At 37.0% G+C, this 20,875-nt stretch overlaps 1 protein-coding gene across 4 annotated transcripts in view; it reads right to left on the bottom strand.

Moving 5' to 3' along the window:
• The window catches only part of Hipk3 (homeodomain interacting protein kinase 3), an 89,896-nt gene that overhangs the window by 10,592 nt on the left and 58,429 nt on the right, over nt 1-20,875 (bottom strand). For all 4 annotated transcript variants that reach the window (XM_063227744.1, XM_063227748.1, XM_063227746.1 and 1 more), the window contains exons 3-8: nt 19,517-19,640; nt 6,454-6,573; nt 5,573-5,659; nt 4,927-5,111; nt 3,652-3,811; nt 3,106-3,229 (exon numbers count right to left, since the gene is read on the bottom strand). In XM_063227744.1, coding sequence (XP_063083814.1) covers nt 3,106-3,229; nt 3,652-3,811; nt 4,927-5,111; nt 5,573-5,659; nt 6,454-6,573; nt 19,517-19,640 — 800 coding nt within the window. The remainder of the gene's footprint in view (nt 1-3,105; nt 3,230-3,651; nt 3,812-4,926; nt 5,112-5,572; nt 5,660-6,453; nt 6,574-19,516; nt 19,641-20,875) is intronic.

Here is a 20,875-nt window from a genome sequence, read left to right as displayed (position 1 = left end):
GTATATGCAGCCTGGCATTGTTCAAAATGTCATTATGTGGTAGCTTGCTGTGAAAGTCATGGTGGCCATGAAATTAAGTCGTAAGTGAAAAATACAGTATTTCTGTTTGTTCCTATTGAAAAACAAGCTTGAATTTTCTGTTGCACAAATATGTGTTAATCCTAAAAAAAGTTTTATTTTGTCCAATTGCTGCAGAGAGACTGTTATTTCCCTGCCAGGATATTCTTCTACTTTCTGTATTTTATCTGAAGAGACAGGTAGGTGTAAATTAAGCTTTACAAAAATCTCCAATTGTTTTTTCTAATTGATCTTACACCTCCAAAAAAATATGTCTTGATGAGCAAACTCTTCATGAAATAGAATACATACACACCCAGGCAGTGTAAATATATCCCAGTGATATACAATGTCTTCAAGAAAAAAAGCGAAACTCACTTTGACAATAATGAAGAAAGCAAATTCAAATCCAAATAAAAATCATACTGTCCTTTCTCCACAAGCAACGTGTTAAGTGAAAAGAATCCCTCTATATCTTCTTCATAATGTATTAAGATCTCAGTTTTTTATAGTTTTAAAGTTAGCTAAAACTATGTTTGTTTGATTAGATTTGCTTTAACATTCAGAGAACCAGGCACGAAAAGCTTATTAAGACTACTTTAGTACAACAAAGGAAAACTTGGCTGGAATGCATTTTACTTTATAAAATTACATTCTGACATGCTAAATCTCCTGTATCAAAATATCTTTTAAACAGACAAAGTCTTATAGATGTCATACCTATACACAAATACCTAGACAGTGTATTATATGTACAATATCTAAAATACACATGGATGACCTAAATACCACAACCTCAGTGTAAAATAAAAATTCTAAGTGAAAGGGCGTAGGTCCCAAACTTATCTTAAAATGCAAACTACAATGATATCAAAACTACTACCCATCAACTGCTAAATGATTACTTTCAATGTTTCTTATAAACAGACTGACATTATGAAGAAGAAGGATTAAGAAACCTAATACTGAGCTTTTCTATGTTGAGACTGTTGAGACACTGAGACTGATTTGAGAGAAAGCTTTCACTTCTAAGGCAGACACTACGTTATTAGTCACTCATGTCCCTGCCACCACATGTACTACTAACTTTGCCATCTGAAATGATCACGGTTTGGGGCGCTCCTCCTTGCTGTACTTCCTGAAAGCCATGAACCAAGCAGCTCTGCATCACTGCACTTACTACCATGTCATCTCTGCCTTGGAGCCAGGGGTTTAAGAACTAAAACCCAAGAATCCAATGAACTTCTTTCTCCTGGGGTTAGTAATGGACAGACCTTCATAATGAACCATTCTACTCTTCCTCCAGCTGGGAATGACAACAAGAAATTTAAAGGAGATAAATCTCTTTGCCTTCCCATGTTCTCTGTTGTCACAAAATTTCACATGATGTCACCAAAGTGGACTTCATATAATTAGGTCTCTTGTTTGGTCAAGCAACTAATCTTTCAGTACTAAGGAAAAAGCCAAGCTTTCTTACAAACAGCTACTGTTACTGTGGAAAATTATACTCCTGTTAGGTCTCATCTGGAAGCCAGTCTGTTCATATTCAATATTCCAATCACAGAGAACTTCAAACTGACAATCAGCTTAATCAAGAAAGCCCAGGCTGCTCCACCAGTTATCAAGTCAGGAAGCTTGGGCCTTCATGGAACTCTTTCAAATAAAGATGTCTTAGTTACTTTTTACTCCTCGCTGAGACAAAATACCTGAGCCCAAAGTTGGGAAAGGAAAGGTTTATTTCTTACAGTTTTTGGAGGTTTCAGTCCACACTTAGTTGGCTCCAAGGCAGGCGGGCATGGCTGGGCTGCAGTTCATGGCGGCTACAAACAGCAAGCCAGAACCAGCAAAAAGCAAGACACACCTTCTTCCTGCCATTACATCACATCCTGGCTCCACCCCTATGTGGGTGTAGCACTGACATCATCAATCCAAGCACCAGACAATGAACCAATCACAAATGCATAATGCAAACTTATGAGGCCTGGAGGCCACAGACATAAACCATGACAAAAGGCATCATCCTCCCTGTACTCCAAAAAGTACTGAAAACATCTTTTACCCTGTTCCTCTCTAAGTTCTTCATCAAATATTTTCTAAATTTGGTACAATCATGGAGAGTATCACCTTTACTAAAAATGATCAATTTTAAGCTTTGCTTTAGTGTGCTGACCCAGTGAATGTACATTTATGACAAAATGGCTCTGATGCGCTCTGCGTATTGACTTCTTCAAGCTCACCAGTTTTAGTGTGAACTAGAATAATGACAAAGGCAGAGACTTTACTCACTTAGCCCTTCCCGCTGGAGATGGCCAGCCATCTCCTAAACCCTCTATGGCTATGGCTTTGGCCCCAGCTACTGGATTTCATCGAGCCAAGGGTCCATCAGTCCCAGCTACTCCTGCAGTCCTTGCTGCACTTACACTCATATCCTTTGCTATCATGGAAGAACAGCTTAGTGACTCACAGCTATTTCCAGGGCAAGTGGTTTACCAGGACATTTTGTCATTACCAGTCTCAATTCAGATCTGATTGCACTACATAGACTTTTATCTTATTTGGAGTTATGGTAATATACATTTGAGTGAAGATAATGTTTAAGAAAGATAAATTCCTTGGCTCAGACAGTAAGTGACAGTCAGGCTCTAGTCACAAAATGAATATCACTTGTCTCGAGGCTATGGAACAGCTTAAATTAAATTCAAATATACCACTAAAATATGCAAAATATTAAGGAATGATGCTTAAATTTGTTTTAAAATAATGTCACTCTAGCTAGGTGCTGTGACATACTTCTTTTATCACAGCACTCTGGCAAGTTGAGGCAGGAAGATTGTAAGTCTGAGCCCAGCCTGACCAACTTGGATACTTAGCAAGATCCTCTTTCAAAAAAAAAGGTTGGGAAGTAGTTCAGTGTTGAAAACTCTAGATTTCACCCCCAGTAACACATGGGTGTGCACATGCACACACATGAATGCGTGCACATGTGTTCACACACTAATAGTAGGAAGGCATGCCTAAATTCAAAGTACAATTTAAGTGAAAAAATACCTTGAATAGCTGGGGGACAGATAATCAGTGTCTGCTGAAAAGCATCACCACAACCAAACTGTGCTGTTCCCGCCTGCAAAGGAATTCCATGGTGCACAACTGAATGAGCAGATGTAGTTAATGCCTGAAAAAAAAATCAACAAATTCCACATTATATGGAGCCGTCTTCCATCTGCTGCACTTACACTGCACATGCAGTATAAACAGAATCTACACAAATTTCTTAAAAATCATAATTCTATAATAAAAATGACCAAACTGAAATGTAAAGTCTGATTCTATTCAACTCTAATTTTGTAGAGCTGTAAGCATAGAAGGGCAGGTGGAAAATAAGAGGATGAAAGAGGAAAGGAAAAAATGAATTTGAGTCTCAAGGTATGTACCAACTGTCACCCTGAAGTTTAAGGTTTACTGGAATAGCCACACTGAGTCCTCACCAGCACTGTACCTAACTGCCAACATAAAACTTCCATACAGCTCAAAAACAAAACAAGCAATCAGAAACACTTTTTACAAAGAATATAATTAAGTACTACAAGTGCTTACCTGACTTCTCAATGTTCCAATTTTGGTAAAATTTGCTGTCAGAGTAGCAGTACTACTGGAAGCAACTGGTCTTAAAAGTGAAGTTTTATTGTGATTATTTGTGTCACATGAATTTGGGTGGGACTTACAAATATCCATAATATGAAAACAGGACTTTACACTGCAAAAGAAAAAGTGAAAGACAGTATAATATTTTAAATTCTTTAAAAATCAAAATCCTATGATTTGTACTTAATCTATAACATACTCTTTAACATGAAAACTTTCAAGAAACAATTAAATTTCAAAGCAAGTAAAAATATATATCACATCTGTAATTTTTTTTTTTTTTGTCTTTTTCCTTTTTATTGGTACTGGGGATCGAACTCACGACTGCCTACTTGCAAGGCAGGCGCTTATGCCGCTGAGCTAAATCCCCAGCCCCCACATCTGTAATATTTTTTAAGACAGTAAAGCAACAGTAAGCATTTTTTGGTTAGCAAACAATAATTTTATAATCCTCACACTCTAAGTAATTTTGTCCACAACACTACGTTACCAGGTATACAGTTATGTCATTTTCAAAAGTGATTGTTTATGGATACTAGTAGGACATTTTCACGTGTTTGTGAAAAAATGTAACTGGAACTTAAAATCTGTTTTCAGGACAATTAAATTTTAAGGACTACTGATTAATCTGTATGCCTTCTTCATTTACTTTTTAAAAACAGTAAGTAAGACATTTTAAGTCATTTACTCTACTTCTTTGCATTAAAAATGTCTAGAACTCAAAAACCTTGGGAGATTCTGATAAAGCCTTCAATTTAAGTTTATATTCTTTTCCACTGACCTACAAAAAACCTGTTTTCTTAATAGATAACGCAGGTAATAGGAGGAAAACAGAAAGCAAAAGGTATAAAAGAAAATGGAGTTCCCAGGACTCAAAAAGAAAACAAAACCAAAGGTGTGTGAAAAATGAAATAGGACTTAGAAAAGTGTCAACATTTCCTTTTATATATCTCTAGTTGTCAGGTAAAAATGTCATGTAAAAACAAAATCACTCACTCTTTTACTTTCAGTATGGTACTTTGGAGAAAAGCTCTAGACTAAATTCAGAAGTGTTCTAGCTCTAATCTGCCACTTACCAATCAATGTGATCTTGGCCTACTTAGCTCAATCTCCTTTGGCTCAGTTTACTTACATTTAATGAAGAAAAAAAATCATTTTTCTAACACTGATTTTCTATAGACTTATTATTTTTCAAGAACCAATTTAAAAGATTATGAAGTGACATACTGGTTGCTATGAGGGAAATCTAAAAGATGTTTCATATTAACAAAAGGATGGTTCAGCGTCTCAACTGGAGTGATTCTTAAATCTGCATCAATCAGCAACATTTTCTTCAACAGACTAACAAATTCTCTTCTATCAGCTTTCTCAGCCAAAAGATCACTTCCTTCCAAATCCATCACTGTGTTCACCTACAAAATCAAAATTTCAAGTCGTCAAATCAAAACAAGTCATAGAGGGTAGGCTATGTTAAAATTTCATAGTTTTATAGAGAACAATTATTTTGAAAGAATAAACAACTGAAATTTAATAATTCTCAAAATGTTTCAAGGTACCAAATGAGATTCAAAGCAGAGAGAATTTTCTTTAAAACTAATAAACAGTGATTTCTAATTGGATACAGAGAATGGAAGTCTGCTTAAGATATTTCCTTTTAAATAACATTTTTTAAAAAACTAAACAACAGACTAGGAAATTAAAGATTTGATAAAGACAAATGCAATTTAGCTCTTCAAAAGTTAAAAAAAAATTATTTCATTTTAAAAACCTAAACATAGTGAGCACTCTATTGTCTAACATGCTTCAGTACCCTTGAGAGTCCAATCTGCCACCATAAGCATAGAAGATTAACAAATGTGACCATGATACTCACATGCGCTATATCATCCAGACTGTTGAATATGTACTTTCTGGCTTCTTTAGATTTCATTCCTGTTTCTGCCTCATGTTCTTCCAGTGTCTAGTTGTATATATCAAAGATGAAAATAATACATATCACCGCCTACCATTTGAACATGTCTACTTCTTTATTCCTGGCATATTCAGTCTAATATACTAAGTATTCTCTCAAGCAAGTAATAGTTTCAAAACAGTAACTCTCAAAACCATAGTTTTTTGACAGTTCTGGGGATTGAACAGCAGGGGGAGATGCTGGTTCTGACAAAGGAAACATTACATATATAGCAAAATCCTTAAAACATCATAAGCTTAATCACTGAGGACTTACTGATCCTCAAAAGATCCTAGCACACGTGGATTATGTGAATGGTTAGATCCTGTTCTTGGTCTATAAATGTAGAGAACTAATACAAATGCAGTTATACACATTAAGTCTAAAAACCATTAAAGAAGACTTGCGTGGCGGGGTGGCTCAGTAGCAGAGCACTCTTCTTAAGCATGCTTAAAGCACTGAGTTCATTACCCAGTGCCACAAAGAAAAAAAAAATGAGTTAACTGTGTCACCAGATTAGGGAATGAGCTGTTATTTTAAGAGGACATTCTTCTTAAAGAAAGGTCAAAAATAAAAATTCAAAGACATGAAACCTAGGGCCGGGGATTTAGCTCAGCGGCATAAGCACCTGCCTGGCAAGCGCAACTTCATGACTTTGATCCCTGATTCCACCAAAAAAAAAAAAAAAACCCAACCAAACAAACAAACACATGAAACCTGATAAAAATAGGCATAGAAGCTATTATGCATACATATAAGGTAACTTATTAAACTTTTCAGGTTTTTTTTTAAAAATCAATTACCTTTAATCTCCAACCAGAATGAGACATATCTGTTTCTCTGCAAAAAAATCTTGTGGATTTCGTACCCACATTTAACAGCTGTTCTCCAGGTAAACCTTGAGTCTGAGAAATGTATCGAATCTGAAAAGTAATTCAAAAAAGTTTATCCTTCCATGCAACAGACTTTAATTGAACACTAATATCAAGTATCATGCTAGGTGGTAAGTAGGGTCAGGAATGAAAAAATATCATCTCTGCCCTCAATAAATTCACAGTCTAGTGGGAAACAGACAAGAAAATAACTGTAATAGAGTATTAGGAGAAACATAATAAATGCAAACTTTAAGAATAGACAGAGAAGGAATATCTAAAATAACTGCACTCAAAGTTTCCTGAGAAAAACCTGTCTATCCTATACTAAAGTTACAATATACGTAAATGTGCGGAATTAAGAGAGAATGCCCATATATTTAAAATGTCAGAGTATAGAAATTCACTAAGAGAAATAGCAAGAGATGAAATTCAACTAGTCGGTAAAAGGCTATACCAACACATTTCAATTTTATTCCAGGAGGTGATAAGGAGAGTCATGGGGGCTGGGGACTTAGCTCAGCAGCATAAGCGCCTGCCTGGCAAGCACTCAGTTGTGTGTTCGATCCCCGGTACCGGTTTAAAAAAAAAAGTCACGGGAGAAATTTAAGCAAGAAATTAATAACTTACATTTTTAAAGTACTACGAATAGATGGGGGTGGGGTCAGATTAGAGTGACAAAATAGCTGAATCATTAGTGGGAGAATTTGGAAGAGAAACACAACTCATGGTGCATTGTATGTAGCTGTTTGTATTTACAGAGGAAGAGACAGGGTGATAGCAGAGCTCTCCTGGGGAACACAGTAAAAACCTCCAACCTCAGACATCTAGACTTAATGTTTCTTCTGTGTGGAACACTTCTTTCAGGTAACTGTATCACTCTCTCTCATCCTTTAGCTCTTGGCTGAAATGTTACCTTGTTCATGACACTTTGCAAGCTAATAAATAATAGCAAGCTCTGCCTTTCTCAGCAACTTCATCCTCTTGGCTATTTTTTCTCCACCATAGTGAAACTATCTGATGCTTATACACCTACTTTCTGTTTTCTTTCCTCATTCTTTGTTGGAGTCTAAGTTCCATGAAGGCAGGGCTCAGCACCTGTAACAGTGACCACTCCACAGCAGGCCCTGAAACATTAGTTCTCCCACTCAGTGACGGGGAAGTACAGTGAACAGGTTTAAAAAGGCAGAGATTTCATGGGACAGAAAGAGTCCTTCCATCTTTTTTTCCTCATAGATCCTTTGCTTTATCATTTAGTGCATCCTCTCCTGCATCTTCTATTTCTTCCTTTCTGTAAGACTTTTTTCTCAAACCAAAAAAACTGTATCTTCTATTCTTCCCTCCCCTTACTTAGCTGCTGTTCTTACCCTTCACTGAGTAACAGCCTACATTACTTCACTGCCTATCCACATCTTAACATATGCAATCTGAATTTTATACTCCTGTCTCATGATACAATGCTAAGGTAAATAGCCTCATAATGATAGACATAACCAATGGTCACACTAAGTGTTGATTTTACTTTGATACTAATGACTACCATTTTTCTACTTAAACTCTACTCATTCAAGTTTTGTATTATTCTTTTCTGACTCTACTCCAACTTCCTGACTTTCTAATTGCCTTCCTTTATGTTATTGATATATTGTTTTCCAGAATTTTATCCTCCTTATTTCCCTCATAAGTAGCAAGTACTCAGTTTCATTTCTGCAGTATCTTAATCATTATTGCTAGCTCCGGAGTTCTGAACCCAAATGCTCATTGACACATGCCTCCTCGTTAAACTTTAAGACTTGAGATGCCTCAAACTGAATACATCCTAAAACGATTCTCTCAAATTTGCAAAGCTTTATGTATTTCCTTGTCTAATTAACACCAACATCATCCATGTAAATCAAAAAATGAAATTTGTGCCACGATACCTCTCACTCATCATCCTCCCCCTAAATCTGAAACCATAGCAATTTTTTTCATAACTATCCCTTTAATCCCAGCACTCTGGAAGCTGAGGTAAGAGGACCACTGCAAGTTTGAAGCCAGCCTGGGCTACACAATGAGTTCAAGAACAGCCTAGACGACATAGTGAGACCCTGTCTCAAACAAACAAACAAACAAAAAAAAACAACTGTCCCCTCCTCAGCATCTCTATTTCAGGTCTTTAATTCTGAGTTACAGAATTTCACAACTTTCTTCATTACATGCCTCCAGTCTGCCCTACATCATTATTTACTTTGCTATCAGACATTTGCTACTTCCCTATATAAAATTAGTTAATCGCTTAATGCCTATAACATCAATTACAAGCCTCTAATCATGGCATACAGGTCTTCTCATTTTATTTTTTCTCTGCCCTTTCATATTCTCCTTGTACATCAGCCCTGTCTAGCACCATGCTAAACATTTCTCTTTCCTAGCTTGTTAACTTCTTGTTATGAACAATCCTTCCCCTATGCAACCTTACGGATATTATTACCCATGAGGCAGTATGGAGGTGGGCCACTATTAACAGATTCTGTATTCAGAACATGTTATTTAACTTCCCTATAATCTGCTTTCCTCAAATGAAAAACAAGGGTAGATGTATTTACCTGATACAGTTGTTGTACACAAGAGAACAAGTAGTGCGTAATAATTCCTAATAGTACTATTGTCACCATAAGGTGACATAGCTTTTGAGATCAGTTGTTCTTTCTTACATGCCAACACCAAGAGTGTTGGAGCATCATAAACAATACCATAGTCCAGGAACAAAGAACTAGATGGCAGGACAAACAGGCAGCAACCTTTCATCCCTAATAAATTAAAGAAGCAGGATCCTGAGACAGACTCAAAGTCCAAGAGCCAGCTACACCTAGAAAACATCTCTAAAAACTACTGATTTCCTAAAGTCTCAAAACTACTAATAAAGCTACCTACCATAAGCAACTTACAAGTGCCAATGCAGAAAACAAACAGAGAAAGAGAAGCAAGACATCACCCATAACTGACCACTCACCCTAAGGCAAATCAAGGGGGCATTGAGGTGGAAGAAATCAAAAGCTATCCAGCTGAATTTTATGAAATGGTAGCAATGGAAGTAACAAAACAAGCCATTAAGCCTCTTGTCAAAAACAAGAGGAAGTAAAGAGATGATAACCATAAGACAGGAAATGATTAGTGAATTATGGTAAATATGATAAACAAAAACAAGTAGAGGAGCTTAGGAAAGACATGGAAACCAGGAATGCCCAACATACAGAAGAACTGGATTCCATAAAACATACAATTACAAATTCTACTGAAAATACTTTCAGTAAAGTACTTGCAGCAAAGTCAACCAATGAGAAGACAGAATATCAGATTTAGAAGACAGGTTTGTGGTTGGCAATTATCAAATGAAAAACTTCCTAAACATAGCAATAGTCCACAAATATAAATCCAACAGCTACTAGATGATGCAAAGAAGATTAATACAAAATTAATTGGAACTGGAAGATAGCACAAAGGGCATTTTTAAAAACCTGTTCACAAAAGTAATGACAAGAAATGGCAGAACGATTTGAAATGTAGGCGAGCCATACAGAACTCTAAATCAATGGCAAAAGAAACCACAAAAGCTATATAAACACATGGAAATTAACACCTTCCAGAAAAACCAATGGGTCACAGATGAAATTAAAGAAGAAATTAAACAATTTCTTCAATTAAATGGTAATACTAACTTGACATACCAGAACTTACGGGACACAATGAAAACAGTCCTACCACAGAAATTTATAGCAGTGAATTCTACATTTAGAAAAACAAAGCCAGCTCACGTAAACAACCTGATGTTGAACCTCAAGCTTCTAGGAAAAGAGTAAGTTAAACCCCAAGCATGTACAAGGGAGGAAATTATAAAGATCAGAACAGAAATTAATGCAATTAAGACTAACAAAACAATACAAAGAATCAATGAATTGAATAGTGGGTTCTTTGAAAGATTAAATAAAATAAACAAACCCTCAGCCAACGTCATCAAAAAGGGAAGATTCAAATCCATGCAATTAGAAATGAAAAGGGCAAAATCACAACAGACTCTGCAAAAATCCAGCAGATCACCAATACCTACTTTGAGAATCTGTATTCCAAAAAGGTGGCAAACTCAGAAGAAATGGACAATTCCCAGATACATACAAGTTACCAATGCTGAATCAAGAAGATATAAAAATTCTAAATAACCCAGTATTAGTCAATGAACTTGAAGAAGTAACAGAAAAACTTACCAAGAAAGAAAAGTCCAGGGCCTGACAGATTCACTGTTGAATTCTAAAGAACTTCAGAGAAGAACTAAAGCTATTATTACTCCTCAAAATCTTTAATGAAATTGCAAAGCAAGCAGTACTCCCAAACTGATTCCTGGAAGCAAACATTACCCTGATATCACAACCAGTGAAGGTCCAACCAGAAAAGAGAACTAAGGGTCAATCTCCTTAATAAACATACATGCAAAAATCTTCAATAAGATACTGGCAGGCAGAATGCAGCAAATCATCAAAAAGATTATATACCATCATCCCAGGGATGCAACACAGGCAAATCAATAAATGCAATATACAACATTAACAGAACCAAGGTCAAATATGATCACCTCAACAAACTCAAACAGACTCTGATAAATGTCCAACACCCATTTATGCTAAAAATCCTACAGAAAATTGGAACAGGTCTTTAGCTCAATCTGATAAACACCATCTATAAGAAACCAATAGCAAATACGATACTAAATGGTCAAAAACTGAATGCTTTTACTCTAAAATCAGAAACAAGAAAAGGATACCTATTATCACTATAGCTGTTCAATATAGTCTTAGAATCATTAGCCAGAATAATTAAGACAAGAGAAGAAAGAAAAGGAATATGAATAGGAAAAGAAAAAGTTAAATTGTCATTATTTGCTGATGATCTGATATTCTATATAAAAGACCCCTAAAACACCAAAAGACTCTAGAATTAATATCAAATTTGGCAGCACAGTGGGATACAAAGTCAACACTCAAAAACAAGTAACATTCCTGCACAGGAATAACAAACTCACTGAGAGATATTACGGAAATAACACCTTTCATAACAACATCAAGAAAAACAAAATACTTAGGAATCAATCTAACAAAGGAAGTGAAAGGCCTATACACTGAAAACTATAGTACTCTGAAAAAAGAAATCAAAAAGGATATTAGAAAATGGAGAGATACCCTCTGCTCTTGGATAGGCAGAACCAATATAGTGAATATGGCTACACTTTTGAAACTGTTATACAGATTTAATGCAATTCTAGTTAAAAACAAAATACCAACAGCATATCTCACAGAACTAGAGAAATCAATCCTAAAATTCATATGGAACCAGAATAGCAAAATAATTCTGGGCAACAAGCATGAGGCAAGGGTATCACAACCCTCAATTTAAGTTATATTACAAAGCTACCAAGATTTAGAAAAAAAAAAAGGCAAAAGCATGATACTGACCAAAAAAACGCAACCAACCAACCAAAAAACCCAATAGTAACAACAACAACAAAACAGCCCAAAGAGCAGCGGAACAGAATACAAGATGCAGAAACAACTGCAAGTACACTCAGATAGTTTTTTCTCACAAAGAGGCCAAATACCTTCACTGCAAGAAAGATAGCTGCCTTTTTTGTTTTTCTTTTGAGGAAGGGTCTCATTATGTAGTTCAGGCTAGCATGAACTCAGAAAATAGCCCAGGTAGACCTCAAACTCATGGTGACTTCCTGCTTCAGCCTTCTGAGTGCTGAGATTATAGGCATGTGCCACGGCATCCAGCAGGATAGCCTCTTGTAATAAATGGTGCTGGGAAAACTGGCTTTTCACATGCCAAACTTGAACTTAGACTCATATCTCTCACCATGCATTAAAGTAAAACTGAAATGGATCAAAGATCTAAATATTAAAACAGAAACACTAAATCTGCTGAAAGACAGAATACTGGAAGACATAAGTGTAGGCAAAGACTTTATGAACAAAGGTTCGATTACAAGGGAAATATCACAATGAATCAACTGGTATCATATCAAATTAAAAAACTTGTATACAGAAAAAAAAAATCAGCAGAGTGAAGACCTAGTCAAATGGAACCGATAGTTTTAGTTTTCTGAGAACTCTCTGCACTGGTTTTCATAGTGGTTTTATCAGTTTACACTCCCACCAGCAATGGAGAATGGTTTCTTTTTCCCCACAGTAGTATGTGCATACCCATGTTTATAACATCACATCTTGTAACAGCTAAATCTTGGAAACAGCCCACATGTCCATCAACAGATCAATAACGTAAAGCAAATGTCAATATTTATATACAATGGATTACTGCTCTGCCATAAAGAAAGATAAACGAGTCATTTATAGGAAGATGGATGTACCTGGAGACCACAATCTTAAATATCGCAGTTTAAGTATTGCATTGTTTCTCTTGTGAGAAACCCAATAAATGAGGAAGACAGATACTGGGAAGACAACGGAGACTAGATAATTGGAAAGTAGGAAAAACGTGTTCAAGTGGGAAGGGAACAAGAAAGAGGGAAGGAGGGCCAAGGAAGGGAGAGAAAAAAAAAAAAATGGAACAAAGCTCCTAAAATGGAAGAGCTGAAGGAAGGGGAAGGAATGGGAAAAAGACAATCAAGATATATATACTATGTACATATACAAATTCCCTACAATGAATGTGATCAGTATGTACCATAAATGTGTACTAATAAAAAATACAAAGTTAAAAAATACAAAGTAAAAAAATTTAGAGCAAATGAATAAAAATCTACCTGAAACTGTAGCGACACAGAATCATGGCCCCACACAATGAAGTCCTCGACTTCATTGGTTTACAGACCCAGAGAATGAATGAATGGAAGGAAGGCCTTGAAGAATGACCCTGATACACTGCCAAAAAGTCACTCTGTTATCTTTTCATACCCTTCCCCAAAGGAACCTACAGCTTTTTACCAGGACAATCATACATTGAGGAAAATGAAATGATCAGGTATTTGGGGGACTACTGGACACTGGTTCTGACTAACACCAATTCCAGAAGAGATGAAACATCACTGTGGTCTTCCAGTAAGGTAGGAGTCTATGGCAATCTATGGAGTTCAGCCAAGGTTCAATTCTCAGTAAGTCTGGTAGGTACCCAAATCCATCCTGTTGTCATTTCTCCAGTTCCCCAGACATATAATTGGAACAGATACACTTAGCACTTGGCAGAATTCCATACTGGTTCCCTAACCTGTAGTGTGAGGGCAATTATGGCAGGAAAAGCCAAATGCAAGCCTTTAGAATCACATCTACCTGGAAAAACAGTAAAACAAAACTAGAATCATGTCCCTGGAAGGACTGCAGAAATTAGTGCTACCATAAAGGACTTTAAAAATGCAGGCATGATGGCTCCCACCACATCCCCATTTAACTCTCCTATTTGGCCTGTGCAGAAGACAGGTGGATTAACATAATAAGCTTAAACAAGTGGTGACTCCATTTGCAGCTGCTGTACCAGATATGGTTCTGCTGACTGAGGAGATTAACACATCTGGTACCTGCTGTGCAGGTACTGATTTGGCAAATGCCTTTTTTTCATACCTTTCCATAAGCCTACAAGAAGCAATTTGGTTTGAGCTGCTAAGGCCAGTGAAACACCCCTACTGTTCTGCTTTAGAAATACATACAGCAACTTTATAGCTCCATGTCAAAACTCACTTCACACAGATCTTGATCATCTTTCACTTCCACAAAGTATACCCTGTTCCTTTATACTGACGAAATTCTTCTGATTCAACCAGGTGAGCAAGAGGTGACAAGCACTCTGGACTTGTTGGCAAAGCATTTGTTTTCAGATGGGAAACCCAAGTAAAATTGAAGGGTCCTTTACTTCAGTGAAATTCCTAGGAGTCCAGCGATAAGAGGTATATCACTAAAAGTGAAAGACAAGTTTTTTTATCTAACCCTTCCTACAACCAAGAAAGAAGCACCACACCTACTGGATCTTCAAAAAAAAACCTTTTTGTTTTTTTATTAGTATATTTGCTGGTGGGCTTATACAGACTTCAGAGGCTAAATGGTGACTCATTTGCTGGGTGACTTAAAAAGCTACAGATTTTAAGTGGAGATCTGAAAACGAGAAGGTTCTGCAATGGGTGCAGGCTACTCTGAAACTTGGGCTGTAAGAGCCAGCAGATCCAATGGCAGACAACAGATGATGTCTGAAGGCTCTAACAGACCCCTACAAGTGAATCACAGCAGAGGCCCTTAGGATTTTGGAGTAATGCCTCCCCATTATCAGCAGACAACTATTTTCCCTAACAGAAACAGTTCCTGGCCTTAGTGAAAACTGAACATTTGATCATAGGCACGAGACACTATAAAACCTCATTCTCAGCTATCCATCATAAACTGAGTGTTCTCTAACCCAATGAGCCATAAAGTTAGAGGCACACAGCAATAGCCCACCATCCAATGAAAGTGACATATTCATGAGTGGGCCCAAACAGGTCTTGAGGGTATGAGTCACATAAAGAAGTTGCCCAATGCCTGTGGTTTCGGGTCCTCCTATACTGCTTTCTGTTCTCCAGCATGCATCTGTGGCTACATGAGATACAGTATGCCCTGGGGAATGTGGTTCATAGTTGGTGGCCTCAGTCATTAGCAAACTTTTCGTTAGAACCTAACTAATAATTGCTCTCCAAAACTCCTGCAATTTTACAGAACCTGCAAATATCCTCCATAATTGTTTTGTTTTGTTTTGTTTGGCAGGTTTGCAAGTAGCTAATCAAAGAGTGTTATTCAGTTCGCCTTGCTGCTGACTGACTGATGCCCTGAACCTGTATCTAGCAGATACACTTGCATTCTCACGTCATAACATGTTGCTATACCATATGTAGCTATCTTGAGTGTGCTCAGTTTTGTTCTTCTTAAAGCCCTAAGATCCTTAAGATGCTGCCAAAATGCCCTTCTAAGGTTTTAACACAGTATTTTATTACATTATATAACTGTGGGAGATATAGCATATTTAAACGATAAGAGTAGACATTTATAGGCATTTTTTCTGACCATATCTGAAATTCAGGGTTTTTCACAGTTTCCAGGTACTTTAGGAATATAACCATATGAATTTGGAGGGTGGGGCCCATTGTATACGTTATGACTGTTTGACAGAGGAAAAGACGACTCAAGCCTGGTTTATGGATGATTCTGCACATTATGCAGGCACCACCTGAAAGTGAACAGCTGCAGCATCACAACTCTTTCTAGGACATCCCTGAAGCACAGTGCTGAAGGGAAATCTTCAAGTAGGCAGAATTTTGGACAGTGCGCCCAGCTGGATATTTGGCTTTACGGAAAAATTGGCCAGACGTTCAACTACATACTGATACAACAAGCTGAAATCATGGTCTGTCTAGTTGGTCAGAGACTTGGGAGGAACATGACTGGAAAACTGTGACACAGACATTTCTGAAAGAGGTGTGTAGATGGACTTCTCTATACAGGAAAAGGATGTGAAGATGTATGTGCTATGTAAATGCTCACCAGAAGGTAATTTCATTAAAGAGACAGGATGACATGTTCTGTGAATAGTAGTGAACCTCTTTCCTTGGCTACCTCTCTCATCACCGCCTGCCCAATGAGCTCATGAACAAAGAAGCCAGCAACATGTCATCAAGGCTGACTGCTACAGCTACTGCTGAATGTCCAATTTGCCAGCAGCAGAGAATAACACTGAGTTTCCAACACAGCACCACTCCCCAAAATGATCAGCCTGGCAGACTGATTTTATTGGACCACTTCCACCACGGAAGGGGCAGCACTTTGTCCCTTACTGGAATAGACATTTATTCTTGGCATGGATTTGCCTTCCCTGCATTTTGCCCAAACTACCATCTGCGGACTTACAAAATGCCTCACCCACCACCATGGTGTTCCACACAGCATTGCTTCTGACCAAGGAATGCACTGCATGGCCAAAGAAGTGCAGCAATGGCTCATGCTGATGGAATTCAATGGTCTTAACGTGTTCCCCACCAGCAGCTAGATTAATAAATGGAACAGTCTTTTGATGATGCAGTTATAGCACCATCTACGTGGCGATACCTTGTAGAGCTGGGGCAAGATTCTCTAAAAGGCTGCTATATTCTGAATCTAATATGTGGTACAGGTTTCCCCATATCCATGAACATGAGAATGGTAATCATCATTACCCTAGTGACTCACTAGCAAAATTTCTGCCTTCTGTCCCTGTGACCTTATTTTCTGCTAGCCTAGAAGTCTTAGTTCCAGGGCAGGGGAAAGCTTGTACCAGAAGGCACAACAATGTGTCCACTGAACTGGAAGCTAAGACTTTCCCCTGATCACTGATCTCTTGCCTCTCAGTCAAGAAGCTAAACGGGGAATTACAGTACTAGCAGGGGTGACTGATCAAGACTACCAAGGGGAAATTGGACTACCATTTCGCAATGAAGGTAAGGAAAAATGTTTGCAGTCCAGGAGACCCCCTTAGGGCATCTCCTAGTATTTCCGTGCTGTTATTAAAAGGTCAGTGTGAAACTGTAATGGTGCAAACCCAGGTAAGATGGCAATGGCCCAGAACCTTCCAGAACAAACACATGGGTCATCCTGCCTGGTTAAGAACTAAGATCTGCCGAGGTGCTTGCTCAAAGTCAAGAGAATCAAATCTATTTACAGCCTTTTTTCTTTTTTTTTAAATGGTGGAGATGGAATCCAGAGTTTCACATGTAAGCAGGTGCTCCACAGAGCTATACACCCTTTTAGGACCTATGAACCTATGAACATTTTAATGGATGCAATAAAGCATGAAAATTCCAAAAAATATTTAAGATTGAAAACATGGGTTTTTTTTTTTTTTTTAGAAAATAAAGAATAAATAAGGACTTCCCTTATCATGAAACATTTATCAATAACTATATATAGCAAAACAACATACCTGAAAACATGTTTTAAAAAATCTCTCTGAGAACCAAACAAGAATGCTTACCCTTCACTCCTACTCACCTGCATTCATGCATTTTAGAAAATTACTATTTTGAAACACTGAAATATTTGAAAATCTTCAGAAGACTATTGTATCATCTATCAATCTAGCTGCTGGCAGGAAACATGCTAAGAACACTGAATTGAAACATACATACATACATACATACATACATACATACATATATATGTGCCATATATATATATATGGCACATGCCTGTAACCTTAGCACTCAGAAGGCTGAGGCAGGAGGATTATCCTGAATTCAAGGCCAGTCAATCTGGCTTACACAGTGAGACTTTCTCTCAAAACAAATCAACACACACACACACACAACTATCTATGTTAAATGATGTCATTTTCCAATCCCTTTGCAAGTAAAATATACATTCTGAAAACATAATTAAACTGTATCAGGCAACACTCCAAGGTTTTTTTTGTTTATGTTCCTGTTTTAAAGTCATCAATTATAGAATTTAGCAAAATTGGATTCTGGTCAGGGGTTTGTGTTTAAAATTATCATTGTGACTTGACAAGTCAATTCTTGGAGACAGGCTCAATTTTCTCTCCTTTAATAAAACAGAAAGAGGACAATAACTAGGTATTCTCTGGAATCCTTTTCACTACTAGCATCAGTTGTCCAAAGCTAGAATTGAGAAGTCTAAATTCAGAGTATAAATAGCAAATCAACTCAAAATTGCCACTAGATGGTGTCCTGCTCCAGAGTACTACACATTCCACAAATTGTAAAACAAAAGCAAAAATGTACTTCTAGCAGTTGCCTGGAGCACCCGTACTTCAGCAAAAGAACTGTAGGGTTCTTTGAGAACTAGCAATAGTGTATATCACAGGCTTCAAAGTTAGCAGCTGAGTGAAGAGCTGGAAGGAAGAGAAAGGATTTATGGAAATCTGATAGAAACCCTTCTAAAGTGTATCCTGCACATGGTGAAGGGAGAAAATACAGAAAATCTGGCCTAAATAAGAAGGTTCCTGGGGCCGGGGATTTAGCTCAGTGGCTTCAGTACTTGCTGGGAAACACGAGGTCATGAGTTTGGGGGGGGGGGGATAATCCCTGGATAGAACATCATTGTAACATAAGAAATTAAAGTTAATGGTAACATGCAACATAATAATATTAAATGACTTTTAGACTCATTTCAGAACACTTCAGTAACCCAAACTGTCTTTCATATTCCTTTTGATGCAGAACTAAATCTTGAAAATCAGAATTAAAACGTAACATATTATGATTATGGTATGTATCCTTCAAAATATTCTGTTTTATAATTTTTCTTACTTAAAAGTTAAATAACATCTAAATAAAAATTAAATTTACCCAATACAAACCAATTACAGAAAACAGAATTTATCTAACAACCCTGTTGAGTTTGACAGTATTTATAAAATAAGAGAAACACTAAAACAGTAAGAAACCAATGTCTGCAAAATCTCTCTGCATAAAAAAGATACTAGAAACCACTGTCCAGTTGCTTAGACTTATGTACATAAAAAACCACAAGATGTGTGTTTCATGAAGTAATTTCCTGTATTATACTGAGAATCATTAAATATTGCTAAATTAAGACTTTCACCACCATTAAAAAACAGCAAAAAAGATCAGCAATGGTTCCGGTGACAATGTACCTGTGAGTGATAATGGCTGCTGACGGTGCTTCTTAGAAGTGTTTGTATCTTGTGGGGAAGGAGGGAGATTCATATATCATCAAAGTAGGTCAAACAATCAAAGCTTATTAGGGACAATTCAGCCCTTTATATGTCAACAGTACAAAATTGTGGCACAAATATATCCCCGCCCCTCATCAGCATCAATAAAGTGTTTTTCCAATCAAGAACTAATGTTAAGATGCTGAACTTAAATTCTTCAGGAAGGTTTTCATGTTTTGTGTGGGGGCCATGCATTCCTTTAGGTCTCTTATTATTCTTCACTTCCTACCAATCTTACTGAATTACTATAGCAATTACTTACCTGATCATATTCCAAGGCTCCTGGGTAGAGCGGCCATCCAAGGAACAATTCTGCAATCACACATCCCAACGACCACATGTCTATGGCTTCACAAAATGGCAGCCCCAATATAATCTCTGGAGCTCTGAAATTAAATAAACACAAAATCAGGGTATTTTTCATTTTTAAACTACCTAATTTCATTTGACTGTCTAAAAAAATTAATGAAAGAGCAGGGGAATTGTCTTCTATTTAGAATAGAACTGTCTTTCAAAAGTCTTCAAAACTTAACCATAATCTTGAATTAAACTAAAAGGGACACCATGAGTGTAACATCTCTGTGACTAAGTCTTTTCACTGTAATTCTTTTGAAATTTTCATTGACATAATACTAAAAATAAGGAAAAAACACAGAATTTTTTCAGTAGCACAAAAGTTGGCAAACTGTTAAACACATGTACTATGACATCAACAAAACTGGAAACTGGACAGTAAGAGATAAGAAAGACCCAACGAAAACAAAAATCCCATAGGCAAAAAATGGATCTAGAGCTAAACATTACTTCAGAACACAGTGATAGTAACTATTCACATAATTGGGACCATTAGTAACACAAGAGACAAAACCAATCACATTGTATTGTGTTTTATAAAAGTAGCAAAATACAGGATACACAAAACATTTAAAAAGCAATTTCAGCCAGGTATGGTGGCACTCTGGTAATCCCAGCACTTGGGAGGCTGAGGCAGGAAGGATCACCTCGAGTTCGAGGTCACCCAGGGCAACATAGTGATTTCAAGGTCAGTCTGAACTACCCAGTGAGACTCTGTCTCAAACATAACCAAAAAGAAAAAAAAAAGTAATTTCAGTATTTAAAGGGCTTTGGTTGTTTGTAAAATATACTTCATTAAATGTATCAGTCGCAGATAAATTATGTTACTACTAACATGGCTTTCCTGTAAGAAGCCTCAGTCTAAGAGAACCTCTACCATACAGTTACGTAATTGCAAAGGAAATAACACTCATTTATCCTAGAACTGTATACCCATGAGGGTGTGTTCATTTTAAGTCTTGATATTATTGAAAAGGTGCAAAAGCTGTGCAAATACTTTTCCTTAATGTTCTTTCTCTCAAACAAAGTAGTTTCCTACCACACTACAACCACAATTGTTTTCAACCACAATACAGTCACAAACATCAGGAAACAAATGCTGATACATCTCTAACATCTAAGCTTCTGATTCCATTCAAGTTTGGCTAGTTACACAAACAATATTCTGGCAAAAGTATCCAATTCACAGTCTTACTGCATTTAATTGCCATGTCACTTTGAGTCTTTTTTTCCATATGAGATAGTTACTTAGTCTTTGCTCAATTGC

Source organism: Cavia porcellus, unplaced genomic scaffold (assembly GCF_034190915.1).
Source record: "Cavia porcellus strain 051 isolate PalLab524CR breed Dunkin Hartley unplaced genomic scaffold, mCavPor4.1 scaffold_17, whole genome shotgun sequence".
Classification (NCBI taxonomy): domain Eukaryota; kingdom Metazoa; phylum Chordata; class Mammalia; order Rodentia; family Caviidae; genus Cavia; species Cavia porcellus.
The sequence above is the reverse complement of the archived record's forward strand: the minus strand, read 5'-3'. Positions and strand labels throughout refer to the sequence as shown.